This window comes from Boleophthalmus pectinirostris, unplaced genomic scaffold, assembly GCF_026225935.1.
Source record: "Boleophthalmus pectinirostris isolate CB_2022bp ecotype Guang Dong unplaced genomic scaffold, ASM2622593v1 HiC_scaffold_8, whole genome shotgun sequence".
Lineage (NCBI taxonomy): Eukaryota > Metazoa > Chordata > Actinopteri > Gobiiformes > Gobiidae > Boleophthalmus > Boleophthalmus pectinirostris.
The window spans coordinates 24,025,628-24,039,786 of NW_026571515.1; the positions used below are offsets into that span (position 1 = coordinate 24,025,628).

General features: G+C 38.1%; 2 protein-coding genes across 3 annotated transcripts in view; one reads left to right on the forward strand and one right to left on the reverse strand.

Annotated features, from left to right (window-relative positions):
* LOC110164926 (kelch repeat and BTB domain-containing protein 12-like) lies at window positions 1-6,878 on the reverse strand. The gene is made up of 7 exons (XM_055165905.1): window positions 6,774-6,878; window positions 6,303-6,536; window positions 5,251-5,609; window positions 4,432-4,705; window positions 1,842-1,989; window positions 817-1,014; window positions 1-149 (listed from the first exon to the last, which is right to left on the reverse strand). The coding sequence occupies exons 1-7, from the start codon at window positions 6,876-6,878 to the stop codon at window positions 1-3; spliced, it is 1,467 nt and encodes a 488-aa protein (XP_055021880.1).
* LOC110164927 (solute carrier family 26 member 6-like) overlaps window positions 6,874-14,159 on the forward strand; it is a 24,939-nt gene continuing 17,653 nt past the window's right edge. The window contains exons 1-3 of one of the 2 annotated variants that reach the window (XM_055166182.1): window positions 6,874-6,914; window positions 6,980-7,122; window positions 13,321-13,636. In XM_055166182.1, the coding sequence (XP_055022157.1) occupies window positions 13,497-13,636 (140 nt within the window). In that variant the 5' untranslated portion in view covers window positions 6,874-6,914; window positions 6,980-7,122; window positions 13,321-13,496. The remainder of the gene's footprint in view (window positions 6,915-6,979; window positions 7,123-13,320; window positions 13,637-14,159) is intronic. The other variant, XM_055166181.1, reaches the window with a different exon arrangement.

Consider the following 14,159-nt stretch of genomic DNA (forward strand, 5'->3'; position numbering starts at 1 on the left):
TCAAGGTGTGTAGAGGTCTCGAGGATTCAGATTAGCCACTAGACATACATCATAACTGTCAGGCATAGCTGCTCTCCTCTCCACCACAGTCCAAACATTGTCGGTGGGATCCAGCTCCAGAATCTCCTTTGTGATGATCTCATGACGGCCTGCGGTGAGTGCAGAAAACATGCGAGGAATTGGTGAACAAAAGTAGTCCACTCATAACCAAACATGGTTATGAGTTATTTTCCTGGTAAATTGCAATAACAATATAATTTTTTTTTGTTCACAAGTTGAACATAGTGTTAAGTGTGAAGTAGTAGAGTTGAAGTTACGTTACTTTTGCTATAGTGGCACTTACAGGTCCTACATTACACAAAATTGACTGTTGTGAGCGTTCAGCCATGTTAAAACCTGTAGTTACCTCCTCAAAACCATACCTGGCATTGTGTTTTGTTTCATTCATATGTTTGAGTAATTCATTATTATTAGTCTGTCAATATCTTCAAAGCTCAAAATGCTCTGTTCCACCTTGTGATGTCATGAAGCGGCAGTTTTCAAGTTAACATCTACCTTTTATCTTTAGTTCAGTAGAGTTTGCCAATTCCAGGGCTGAAAGTATCCAAATGGTGCAAGTAAAAACACAATGTTGCACTTCCTGTATTTAATGCATTTTCCTGAATAAACAAAACACAATTCCAGGTGTGTTTTTGATGAGGAAACAACATTATAACATAGATCAGAAAATAGTTTAATATGTGCTCTTTAACTTAGTATTGAGTAGAGGGTCAAAATTGGGAATACACATTGTTTCACTACATAAACAGTACTTACCAGCTCCTTTGTAGTATCCACAAAGATACAGCTTGTTGTCCACTACCACAAAATTGGATGCATTGGATCGGAGGGAGAGAAGTGGTGTGGGCAGGGTTGGTCCTTCTCTCCAAGTGTCTGTGTCTGGATTATAGATCTCCACAGAACTAAGGCTACGACGTGACTGTCCACGGTCCTCTCCAACACACCCTATACCCCCTGAGGAACACAAGAAGGTAAGATGATAGGTATTTATATAAAAAGCAAATTGCATGGCATGATTGCATATGCTAATGATTGATGATATGAAAATTTTAATTGTGTAAATTTAATTGTGATTTCCTTGTGTAGGCATCATTAAAGTTCCTATGACAGGTTGGACTACTTATTTTACTACAACACAGTTATTATATTTAAGATTTTTGCAAAAACATTAACATTCTTTTTTCCAATTTACCCATTTTTTAAGTAAAAAATGTTACACTCTGGTTGTAAATAGTCACATCACACTAGGGAATCATAATTGTTATGTAGCAAAACTTCTCTAATCTATTATCTGATAAATATAAATAGAAGAAAATACTTCTATTTTGTTGAATTAAGGTGTGAAATATAAAAAAGTCACCAGTGTGTTTAGAACTCTTGACTTCCTGTAATTAAAAACACATTTTTCAACTTTTATTCACAAATTGTTTCTTGATTTGTGTAAAATCATTTATATACACAATACTTATAATCCCACCAAATCATAAAAATCTGTCATATGCATGTAAGCCTGTTTTTATAGTCCTGAATTAGTCTTTGCTTAGTTTAAAATTTTATATGGTTCCAAAATCTAATTATATTCCAATGTAAGACAAGATTTCATTTGTTTAGGCATACATAATTATTTATAACTATACAAAAATATATAATTTGAGTAAAATTCAGTATTTTTCTACATAGCGCATTTGTTATATCATACAACTCTATAACAAACATGGGCCATATATGCTTTCTGAGTCCTTAATAAAGACAAATAAATAAATAAACAAAAGCAACCTGACCTAGTATGTATATCTCCCCATTTAGCACAGCACAGCCACAGCGGTATCTAGAGTACTTCATCTGGGCACATACTCTCCACCTGTCCTTCCCCGGGTCAAACTGAAACACGCTGTTGCTCAACTTGTCTGGCTCCTCATCCGGCTCATCCTTAAAGTGGACAGAGAGAGATGTTTAAATGTTTTAAGATGTTTTAACATGATAATGGAATACTAAAAAAGATAATGAATTTTATCACTTAAATTGTATTTGCCCTGTGATATTGTATTCACAAAGGGGAGCTGAAGAAACGCTTTTTTGATCAGAAACGTTGCTTAAAAAGAGTTTGAGGAAATGTTTGATATTTTATGGTTAATGTTTAATAATCAGTCAGCTACGGAATGTTTCACTGTATTTTAATCCATGTTTAAATCAAATTTATTTGTGTGTAAATGTAATTTTTATTAAATGTAATGCACATTTAATTTTAATGCATGCACATGGTTGCTTTAATATAAGCCCCTCTGGGTTTTTTGCCTCTTCCTGCAAATACTTTTTTATAGTGTGACTTTTAAAAATTTTTATATGTTATATAAGTTCAAAATATAATAAAATAAATAAATACATTTCACTATTTATTTACTGCTTATCTCAAACCTTTCCGTTCAATTAGCAACTGCAGAACACATCTAAGAGCCAACCGGAATAAACTTGGCAGTAAAAGATTAAGGACAACACCATGGCTACGGTGAGCTATCATGAGACAAAGTCATGAATGAATGAACACAGAAAGAACACAGTCCATACAAACAAAGGAGGAAAAAGTAAGAAAAAGAAACAAATCCTAAAGAAGTAAAACTAAAATAAGACTAGAAGAAAAAAATACTGAACATAAAATACACATTTAGTCTACTACTGACCAATACTGATAATTTCATAAAAAACACTGAATCAAATAAGAATTATAATTTGAACTGAAAATAGATAGCAACTTACAAGAAATAGCCAAGATTCACAAGTGTACAAAAATAATAGTATAAAACTAGAAAAGCACTCAGAGAGCGCAGACCTCCGCTAAGGACTACCCCCATTTTTTATATAAATTGCGATAAAATCAGTCTTCTGGATCAGATCCGGATCAGCCTTTGGAATATGAAAGAGGATCCCATTGTCCATCCCTGAGTCAAATTTCATGGGGTTACCAATTACCCGAGATATTGAGAAACAAAATTTTTGGCCCCATTTACCACAATGTTAACTAAAATTTCAAAGTGATCCAGATGTGTGATAGAAATTTAGATTGTGGAAAGATTTCTCTCAATCTGTCTTTTGTAAATGAATGTGATTTCTACCTGAAACCCAGACCAGTCATTAACATGTGTAAAGGTTCATCAGACACAACTGTCTCCGCCTTCAGGAAGCCTTTTGTTATCATCAACTGTATGTTCATTTAGCACCAGCCTCTGAAACCACAGTCACTCTGCATTGATATGTATGCAACTTGTATTTCTGTATAAATACTGAGAGCTCAAATGCTCTGGGAGAGAGACATGGAGGGGACATGGGGGAGACATGGTGAGAGGCTGTTGGGCTTTGGCCGAAACAGGCCTAGGCCCTGTCCATATCTGCTGTAACAAGAATAAACCTTGGTCTATATTCCAAAAACTCATCGGGCTTCGCAAATGGATTCATTATTTATCTTCAAGAGATATATAATTTTTTCCACAACAAACCAGAATCCAGTATTTCTTCCGGATCACCCCCAAAATGAAATCAGTTCTTCCTTTTCACATTTCCAACAAATCCTAATTTCATCAAAATCGGTCCATAACTTTTTGAGTTATGTTGCTAACAGACAAACAAACAAACAGACAAACGCCGGCAAAAACATAACCTCCTTGGCGGAGGTAATAAGGAATTTTCCTGACTATGACAGCTGAACAAAGGCAGTATTGTGTGTGTAGTTAAATTATATTGTTCTGTAACCTGGCAACCCGAGTACAACACCCGGCTGTCCTACAAGATTTTAAATATCACATAAGGATTTGTGATTTGTGTTTAACTGACCCAGAGCACTCTGTTGTAACAGAAGGATAAAGTCAAAATTTGAGATGATATGCCAGTTTCTTGTTTTCAGCCCATAGTACACTGATGCACATTCATTAATTGTTCTCTCATCTTATTTCTGTTTGGGGATGTAGGTGATGTTTATTTCGAATGTCACCAGGTGACCCCATATGTTTGAGACAACAAGACAATAAAATTTGTATTACTGGTAGATGGAGATACGCACATTTGATAAAAATTGTGCCTGCGTGCTGGGTCCAAAGATAAAAATTGTAGAAAAGAAAAAACAGATCCGCACTCAATAATAACATTACTTTTTATGTTTTAATAATGTTATTAAAATAATAAAAATGTATGCTCCAAAGAACTGCAGTCCGTATCTGTTTTTTTCTTTCTTTTCTACAATAAAATAAGTATTATCATCAAGATTAACTGCCTCACTATCATACAAACATGTGTCAGCATTGGTAATGTTTCAGTGTCTTGTTGTGTAACATAGAACATCCATGAACTGACAAAACTTAAGTGAGAATTAACCACGTTTACCTGTGGTGTCCACCCTCCCAGCACATACATGTGTTCGTTCAGACTGACAGCGCAGTGGCAGGCCAGGGGCAGAGGCAGAGGGGCAAAACTGAGCCAGCTGCCCCCCCTCTTCAGAGACCACCTCTCCACACTGTCTGTTATAATGTACTGGCTACGCATCTTCACTTGACCTCCGATCAAATAAAGTGTCTCTCCAATAACACTGAGAGCATACATGTCTCTATGCAGGGCTGAACATAAGAGGGACCAGCAGCTGTCCTCTGAACTGTCATACCTGAAATACACAGAAGCTCTTCATGAGAAAATAATAGTATCAGTATTGATCAGTATTAAACTTTTTCAGTGCTAGCCCACAATTCTTACTCAACAGGAGGACGGCACAATATAATCAAAAGCACAGCTTTAACTGCTGCAAGTATCAAAGCTATAAACATCTTCTGAAATACATGAGATTCTCTACTGGCAGTTCATATTTTAGTTTTCTACAATCATCTGTCAGTAAACAGAATTCAGATTTGAAAACATAATTCACTAACTAGAAATATCTTTCCAAATGTGTGCAGCCTCCACACAGCAGTATGTTTAGAATTATTCTAAATATAAAGAGCTTTGCTTTTCTTCTTTATAAAAAATAATGTCAGCCCTGAGAGCTTGGTCACAGGAGAGGAGCTTGAAATCACTGACAGAATAGGGACAGGAGATTCAGGAGGGAGTGGCAATTAACTGAGGTGTGGTGGTGGAGTTTTTTTTTTTAATAATTGATATGGAAATTATTTAATAGGCATTTGTTTTGGGGGATTTGAATAGAAATGTACCAACCCGTAGATGTCCAGGTGTTTCATTCTGTGATCATCTTCTGCTTCAATGGCAACTACAATATTGTTATCTCTAGTGACTGCTCCAGCTGTGATCTGCCCTGTGCCCGTAGAGGCCCTCAGAGGAGAGGGGATGTAGAAAGTCTTCTTGTTTTGTGGTGCAAAGCAGAAACTGAGATCAGCTCGACCTCCACGTCGAGCAGGCACCCCGTCCTTATCTATGCCCCCCAGACAGAGCAGCAGATCGATGGTCTCCATCCCATAACGCAGCGCTGGTCGAGGCAGAGCCAACGCCTCAGTGAGGCTCGAGGTTTGGAGAGCGGCATCAATCATCCCAAAGCAATCAGCATCTTGCAGCAAAACCTGATGGACACAAATACAGGATAAAAACAGCTAAAACCAATGATTTCTATCAATCTATTTTCGATACATAAAAGTACAAGTGTACAAAAATGTGTAAATTGTAAATAAAATCTGAGAAAAACAGCAAATGTTGCATTTAAAGGCGGCAACAAATCTCAAAAATACATATAAAGCAAATAGAAAACATGAAAAAGTAGTTTGTTATGCATTTGTGGCCAAGAATACAGTCTGTATTAAATATAGTGTAAACTAGATTATGATATGGAGAGCACAAATAATGAATAATCTAAATAAAATAAATAATCTCTATGTAGCCTTTCTGGTAGAAGCTCCACCTTCTGCTTGTCTCCATGGAAATGCTATAACTTAGCCTGGTCCAAAAAAACAAAAAAACAAAAACGTGAATGGAAATGAATAAAAGTGAGATAAGTTAACACTGTGGAAAATCCCTGGCAAACAAACTGAGACACTCTTCGTAGAGACAAGCAGGTAGTGGACCTAGCACCAGAAAGGTTACACAGAGCACCTTTAATGAGGTTTTCTAAATTGATTAATAAATTGATCTAATAAATTGATTTGGGAGTTGCTGAAGTAGATATTTCATATAATAAATGTACATTCGTTTATATTATAGGCAATTGCAAGAGTGATGGACAGAGTGTATTAAGGTTAATGTGATTCACACTCACTCACAGGGTTTCTTCTTCTGGCCTTTCGGAGGAACGCTGGATCCACCAGTTCCAGTCGGACCCGATGAAGGAGATTTGCGGCCTGTGCCTCACGCTCAGGGCTCCCTCTGTGCCGCTCCACCCAGCGCAGCACCAGCTCCAGCACCACCTCCTCCTGGGACACATTCAGGTCGTCTGAGGCCAGGAGGTCCCCCAGGCGCTGTGCGTCTAACTCCAACACCTCCTCCTCTTCACACACCTGAGGTCACATTGTTTCACACATGCACACAAATAACATCGTAACAACACTCCTTACAACCCATAAAACTATAGATCCATGTTACAATCCGGTGAAATTGAGATTGCCCTCTAGTGTTAATTTCTGATATTACAGGTGCAAAATGATACCTACTGCCCCTACCTATTTTGGGGGCTTAAATAATTCTTACAATAAGAGACTAGACTAAGCTTCTCCCTCATTGCATGAAGACTTTACCTGTGTAAAGTGTTGACATAGGAACCTCAAGGCTAGATCAGCCAAACTTGTTGCCCCCAGGTCCCTGGACCAGTGGTACAGCCCAATTACATTGGAGGGGGCCATCCGGGCCTCCATGTGGTTTTGACATAACCTGGAGCGGTAAGTCTGAGTCTTTATGTAATTTCTACAAAAGACTCGAGTAGGGCTAAACTTTGTTTCTTTAGATCTCACCTAAATGCTCCATCTACATGAAGCAGGAAGGCAGCAGCAGCCACTGCCTGGATGTTGTCATTGTTCAGAGGGAGCTCGGCCCGGTACATGAACCCCAGCAGAAGCTCCAGACTCTGTGCAGGAGTGTCTCTGAGAGGTATCTCCCCTCCACGTGTCTCCTTCAGACCACACGTAAACATGGCCTGCACAGACACACATGAAGGCTACATCTGAATTTACAACACAAATAACATTTTTCACAAAAGAAAACTGGCCAGTGCCTCTTTAAACATTTACCTGGAAGTATGGGCTAAAGGCAGACAGCACCACCCTGTGGCAGGGAAAGGGTACACCCTCCGCAACCAGAGTCACATCTGTGAGCTCCTCAGTCGTCCTCATCCTCTCCAACTGCTGGAGCAGAAGAGCCGCGTGGTTCTCCTTAAAGGAGGCCCCCAGTACTTCCATTGGGAGGTGGCCTACACTATTATTTCACCAAACAAAATTTTAATAACACAGGCACTTTAATCGCCTACTAATTTGTGTTTTCAAAGCTGACCCTTTCTATTAGTGACATGCACAAGTTTAGAAATGTTTCACCAAGGGCCACACAATGAAACATGTATGAAACAGAGGGTCACAGACAACAATTACGTCAATCATTTAAAATGTATTTGATGCAGGTTTGACTGAGCCAACACACCTTTAAAAAGGCTTAAAACACTAAGCTTAGACACAGTGTTTGTTATTTAGGTTAGCATAGTTTTATTTTTGTATTTGTATTAAAAAAAAAAAAAAAAAAAGGTCTGAGGGTGACATTTGATCCTCGTGCCATAGTTTGGACAACCCTGGTTTAAACTAACACTTGCAAAGTAGCCCAACCTAAACCCCACCCCAATCATCATTGATTATGTGTGACAAATCCAAGGCCCACTTGGCACCAGTTCCTTGTTTTTCCCACCTGGATTTATAAGTCACTGAATGCTGTTTTATTAAGAGTAGCTAATATCATTGGTAAAATAATAACAACTGACCTACCTAATTAAACCTGATTAAAGTGCTCTACACACTGGTTTTCCTAAACAGTTTAGATTATTGCCCTTTACCTTCAGTGCAGAAAAGTCTAGTCATCCAATTTCCGTGGAAAATAATAAAAAAAAATATATGTGTTTAGCTTATCTTCAGTAGCTCATGTTTACCGGTCTGTTAGCTGGACTGTGAACGCTGGAACGCTGCATGCTCAGCTGTCCCAGCCACTCAGACACTTACGTAAAAGTCAAAGAGCGACTGAACCCCCCCAGGAAACCAGGTCCAGAGAGAGAACTTATACTGCCTCAGACTAGACACAGGCACCTCTCACAATCCAACACAAGCCTTGTGTTTGGACCTGGTAGCAAATTGGCTAGTCTTCTCTATACTGAACTGCCATTTCTTTTTCTTTTAAAGCCATCATGGCAGAGTATGAGGACCACCTTGCTATGCATTTTTGCCCCTGTGTTTGTATCCTACAAGGCTGTACTCTTTTAAAAGCTAAAACTGAGTATTTTGTGAGAGAGTGTAAACTACCAAATCATCAGAGTAGAATTAAAAGCTTGTTTTTGAAAGTGTGCCATAACCTAATATTTGGCATGAGTGATAATTTGTGAATCATTGTCCATGCAAACTTTTTTTTTGTTTTGCTTTTGTTTTAGTTATCTAAGATGTACAACTGTAGTCAACCTATGCACACCATGGGACAGTTTAATGAGTGACTGGGAACATGTAATGTGCACTGTGAGCCATCTCTTATGCCCTGTCACCTGCAAAACAACATCATGAGATGGAACAAAGGAGATACAAAGGAATTTCCCATCCCCTAGGTTATCTACAACTTGACCCCTTTGTTGTTCAAGAGTTTAACCACATGTTTGTGGAAGAAGTCTTAGAATTGCTAGTCAAGAAAAGTGACACCGGTCTTAGGACATTTAATTAGTGTTTTAAATGGAAATGTTTAACTTTATTTATTTTTAGGCAGTGGTGGAATATAACAGTAAAAGTAAATGTAGTAAAGTACTGTCCTTAAGTATAAAATTTAGGTATCTGTACTTAAGATAAGTAGATTTGAAAGTGGATTCAGTTGTTTATGCTGAATTCAGCACAAATCTTTATCAAATTTACTACATTTTGAAGCCTTATAATATTATCATGTGATACTTTTACTCTTACTTGTGTATTTTTTGCTCTGATATCTGTATTTTTAAAAATTAACAATATACGTATAGTTATACTTACAACTTACTTACACTTGTATACAGGCCCGTCAGCAGAAATTTGGGGGCCTGGGGCAAGAAGTCTCACATGTAATATATATGGCTGTAATATAAATGAATAGGAAGAGGGTCCAATTCTGGACCCCTAAAAACCTGGGGCCTGGGACAACAGACCCCTTTGCCCCCCCACCTCTCTACTGCCTTGCTTATACATACAATACATCTTTCACTACTGTTTATAGGATCCATGTATTTAGACTTATTCTGAACACTGTATACGCCCATTGTTATATAAACTGCTTGAGGGTTGCGTGGATGTACAAGTTGCACATATGCGCACAGTCATCCAGATAATCGCACACACTCACGTGGGAGTGACACACCAGGGTTAATGTGTCCACAAGAAGTTCCTCTTGCATCTTTAACACATTATCTATTGTTGTCAGTCATTCTGCTCAGTGAAACAAACAATCATAAAAAGCCCTTAACAGTAGGAACTCCTGCCAAAAAAAAACCAAAAACTGAAACGTTGTAAAAAGATGATTTAGATAAAAGGTTTATGTCCTTTCACTTACCTGGCCTTCAGTGTCTACACATACATTTCTAAAAACTTGTAAAAGTGTGTGGTTTTGACTGGTTTTGTTTACTTTTTTTTATTTAGACAAGCGTACTCCTACTAGTTTTCAGCACAAAATTTACCACTAGCATCAAAGGTCCCAGAGAGCATGTCAGATTTTCCAGCTTTGTATTGAACTTTGTATTGGTGTGCTCATATTGATTTCAATTCTCAAGAGCCTGCATTACTTATGAAAAGGTTTCTTATCACCCAAAAGCTTGTTATTACCTTATTTTCTTATGTCTTATGTTTTTAAATGTTTTGATATGTGACAGAGATGGGGTAGCCGTACGAAGTCAGTTGTGTTAGTACTGATTTTGGGCTGAAAGCTTAATTCTATTTAAGGTTGGCATCGGAACTGAAAAGCTGGATCAGTGCATCCCTAATTCCAACCCCTAAAGTACAGTTCTGGCCTTTTATATTGCATGGGCTACATGTCTGTGGATCTCTTGGCTGAGCACAACTCAAACTGACATGAACCTTCAAAGATGCTGAACGTTGTGGTCACAACGAAGGATCTTAACTGAAGACCTGCACTATATGGCAGTTCAATTAAAGATCATGATTACAGTAATGTGGGGCATAATTTAAAATGTCCAGATCTGGATTTTAAGAGCCTATATCATATTTTTTACTTGAATTTTAATTGAATTGATGACAGGTTTTAGACATTGCAATGATGAACAATGATGTAAACATGTGTGGTGTTTTTAATTGGATTTTGCTATGAAATTCAAGACAAAATGTTTTAACTGACTAAACTAAAGTAGTGACTCTTATAACTAAAGATCTTCCTCACCTTGAATTCCACTTCCTGGATAAAACAGATACATTTCTCCAGAAGGTACAGAAAGCACACGGAGGACAATGGAGCAATGAGCAGAATCGGTGCTGTTTTCCTCCTCACTGATGTTATTCACCACCTCCTCTGGACTGTTCCAGGGGGGTGACACATTCTCCGCTTGGCTCGTACGGTCTTCAGGACTCTGAGGGAGATTGGACTGTACTTCCCCATTACCATTATCGACCTTCAAAACCTCCAAGATACAGCTGGGAGGAGATGCATCCTTTGTGTGGCTCTCAGCGTCTTCAGTAATCTCTGAAAAATTGCACTCAATCCAGTGGTCAAGTACTATCCAGCTGTTCTCTTCCTGAGTGATCTTCCACCTGGACCTCTTTTGGGTCTGCCATTTGTTTGGCAATTGGTGATGGCTCATTGAAGATATCACTGTCTTCATCAACCTCCATACACTCGTACTCTCTGGATATAAACTGTGTAGAGCAAGCTGGATTTTTTTGTTGAAGGCATCTCCTTGACCCTTCACTGGTGGGATTCTGAGGGTCTCTGTAGGTGTTCTGAGGAACCAGGCCCATAAGGTCTCTGGCCCATCTCACATAGTCAGCATGGCTCTCCTCAAAGTACTCCAGGGTTATAAACTCATGCTGTAGAGCTTCACTTTGAGTTATTCTCTTTGAGAAGTCCATGTGAAGCAGTTTTCTTACCAGGTTCAGAAACCCCATCCTGTCCCTAAATGAAACTTCTGACGTTATGACCGAATAGCCTTGACCAGATCAGACCCTTCCAGTGGCCCTGCGCAGTCATAGGGCACTTCCTGTGTGTGGCTGTAATACGATACTTCTCCTGTGTTCTAAATGTCCATCCATCCTCCATCTTGGAATAGTACCTCCTGCTGTATATTCTTCTGTCCAGTAGCTCATTTGACGGAGCTCCCAGCACACTACTGATGGTCCTCAGATTGTAGGGAATGGGGGTTTGCCCAGGTAGAAGAATACAAGGAGGATGCCCAGAGACCACATATCAATGGCTCCGGTCAGAGGCATTCCCAGACTGACCTCTGGAGCCTGGAGGTAAATGTTCTGATGAGAAGATCACAACTGCAGCTTTGACTTCAGTGTGAAAATCCAATATCAATCACCTTCACTTTTAAAGGCTGATTTTTGCAATTGACCAGTATTACATTATGTAAGCTCTTTTGAGGCTGTTTCCAAAAATCCTCCAAGCTACAGTCCAGCATTTCAAACACCATACATATGTTGACATTCTAGACAAATGTGTTAGTAAATTTGACTATGTGGCATTTGTCAGGGTCCAGCCGTCAGATGTAGTGGAGCATTGTCACCTCTTTCTGCAAAGAGTACAGGCCCTCCTTCTTGAGGACTTTCACAGTGACAGTTTCTAATGTTGTGGGCATGAGACTGTGTAGCACCTGTCCAAAGCCTCCTTCTCCGAGCATCTGTAGGATGCAGTAGTGCAGTTGCAGGTGATAAGGCAGTTTTTCTCCAGACATTTTGTAGTTTGTTGTGTTGTGTGGCCGTTCAGTTTCGATCAGTTTGTGTAAATAACTTTAACCTGTCTCTCCTTCACAGGATTTTTACTTTACTGAATGTCTTGGCATTCTGTCATTTCCATGCCACCCATATCATCAGTGTTGATTTATCATTATTATTATATTTTTAAAATGCATTACATCTTTTCATTATTACCATAAAATTAAAAACACATATCATCATATCAGCATTCAACAATGTCAAGCTCTAAATATATTCTGTATATGTGAAGAATCCCTCAGTCGTCCAGGTAGAATCAATGGTGAGGAGAAAATTCAGTTTGTCGACTGGACTCAACCAAACTAACTTTTGTCCAGTCAACAAACTGAATTTTCTCCTCGCCATATATTCTGTATACATTTTGCAAATTAATATTGTAGACAATATATTCATTGAGAATAAGATTTGTGAAATTCAAATCAGAATGTGCCTATGCCTATGACTGTAACCCAAATCTTATTTTCCTGACTCAGAAAGTTTAGAGAAAGTCATTGTGTACATATGTTTGGTGTGTAACCATGAGATTGTAACAACAAAAGTTTTCATTTTTGTCTTCCTTTTAGTAACCTTGAACGATCTTCTTGAACATCAAGATTGCCTACTTAGAATAATAGATGTTAATTGTCCTTTCAGAAATGGCTTGAGTCACAGGAAGTTGGTTAATAAAATGAACTGTTGTAATTAAAATGTTTAAAAAGTAATTAAAAAGGGGGTTGACATGGATTTGGTTTTATGCTATAGTTTTTTCTCTTTTTTTTTTTTTTTAAGTTTGATGCAGCTTCAAAATGACCATAAACAAATCTCTCCTGACCTTTGCACGTTGTTTCAACACACACACAAACACGCACACACACTTTTATTAGCCCGATTAATGATGGCTAATTTACAACGTGTCAATTTTCTGATAAGGTATCCATTTTTAAAGCCATAAAAATGGAAATTTCCACTTACCTTTAAAACATTCTGCATATAATATTTGTTCACTTTCTGTATTTACTTAAACACAAAGACCTTTTTTCATGACACTTAGTATGGCTAAAATGGCTATAACTATGAGAAAGACAACTAAAAATCAAGAAAAGTAAACAAAGAATGTACGTACAATTTGTAGTGCAAATGAACTGAAAATGTTTCCACTTTACAGGTGATGGTTTCCAGTCTGAGTAGGCTATAGCCATAAAACCCTTTCGTCTAAAAACAACAAAGGAACAATACTTAGTCAATCAGTTGCAGGCTCTAAATAGGCCCCTAACTAACTCCCACTGCCCAGAGCCTGCTGCTTCATTCTGTGCTCATCTCACGTACGGAGAAGTCACAACCATGGAGGAAAGAGACCATCCAATGGACAAGTATGTGGTACAGCGAGAGGTGCTCAGTGAGGTACGCCTGGAGGAAGTGGCCCAAAGAGACACAAATACACAAGGACCAAGTGTGGGAGAGAGGTTCAAGGAATTCTCAAGGTAAAAATCTTTAATACCTTTAACAGCAAAAGAGAATCAGACCTTCTAATCATTAAGAGAAATAAAAAATACTAGTATCCTTTGATGGAATTTGAAATATAAATAATATGATTAACATAACATAAGTAACATTTTGGCCATTATGGAGTAGTAGTAGTAGTTTGTGTTTTTATTTACTAGTAGAATGAGTAATTGTTTTATTATTTAATGAAAGTCAAAAGTGCTATTTAGGAAGAATTTTTTTATTTAAAGTTTTTTCAGTAATTCTTAAATATGCATAATTCAGAATGCTTACTTTGCTCAGCACTTATCACTTTGCAAAGACTCATTGATAAGTATGAATAAATGCAAAAAGCAAGATCTATGTTAAATATGTATTCTGGCGTGTATCATGTGGTGGACAAACTGTTGTGAAAAATATCACTACAGTTACACATTGTTGGTGAGGCACATGTTATCTGGAGGTTTACAAGGCCGGGTGATAGTGAGAAAACACATGCAGGTGTTTACATTCTCAAGCCAC

Bases quoted from the DNA above. Each gene is read 5' to 3' on its own strand.
- LOC110164926 (XM_055165905.1), bottom strand. From the start codon at position 6,878: ATGGCCCCCTCCAATGTAATTGGGCTGTACCACTGGTCCAGGGACCTG. The intron at 1,990-4,431 runs GTAAACGTGGTT...GTCCACTTTAAG, and splicing joins TGGGAGGGTGGACACCACAG to GATGAGCCGGATGAGGAGCC. The intron at 150-816 runs GTAAGTACTGTT...CACTCACCGCAG, and splicing joins TGGATACTACAAAGGAGCTG to GCCGTCATGAGATCATCACA.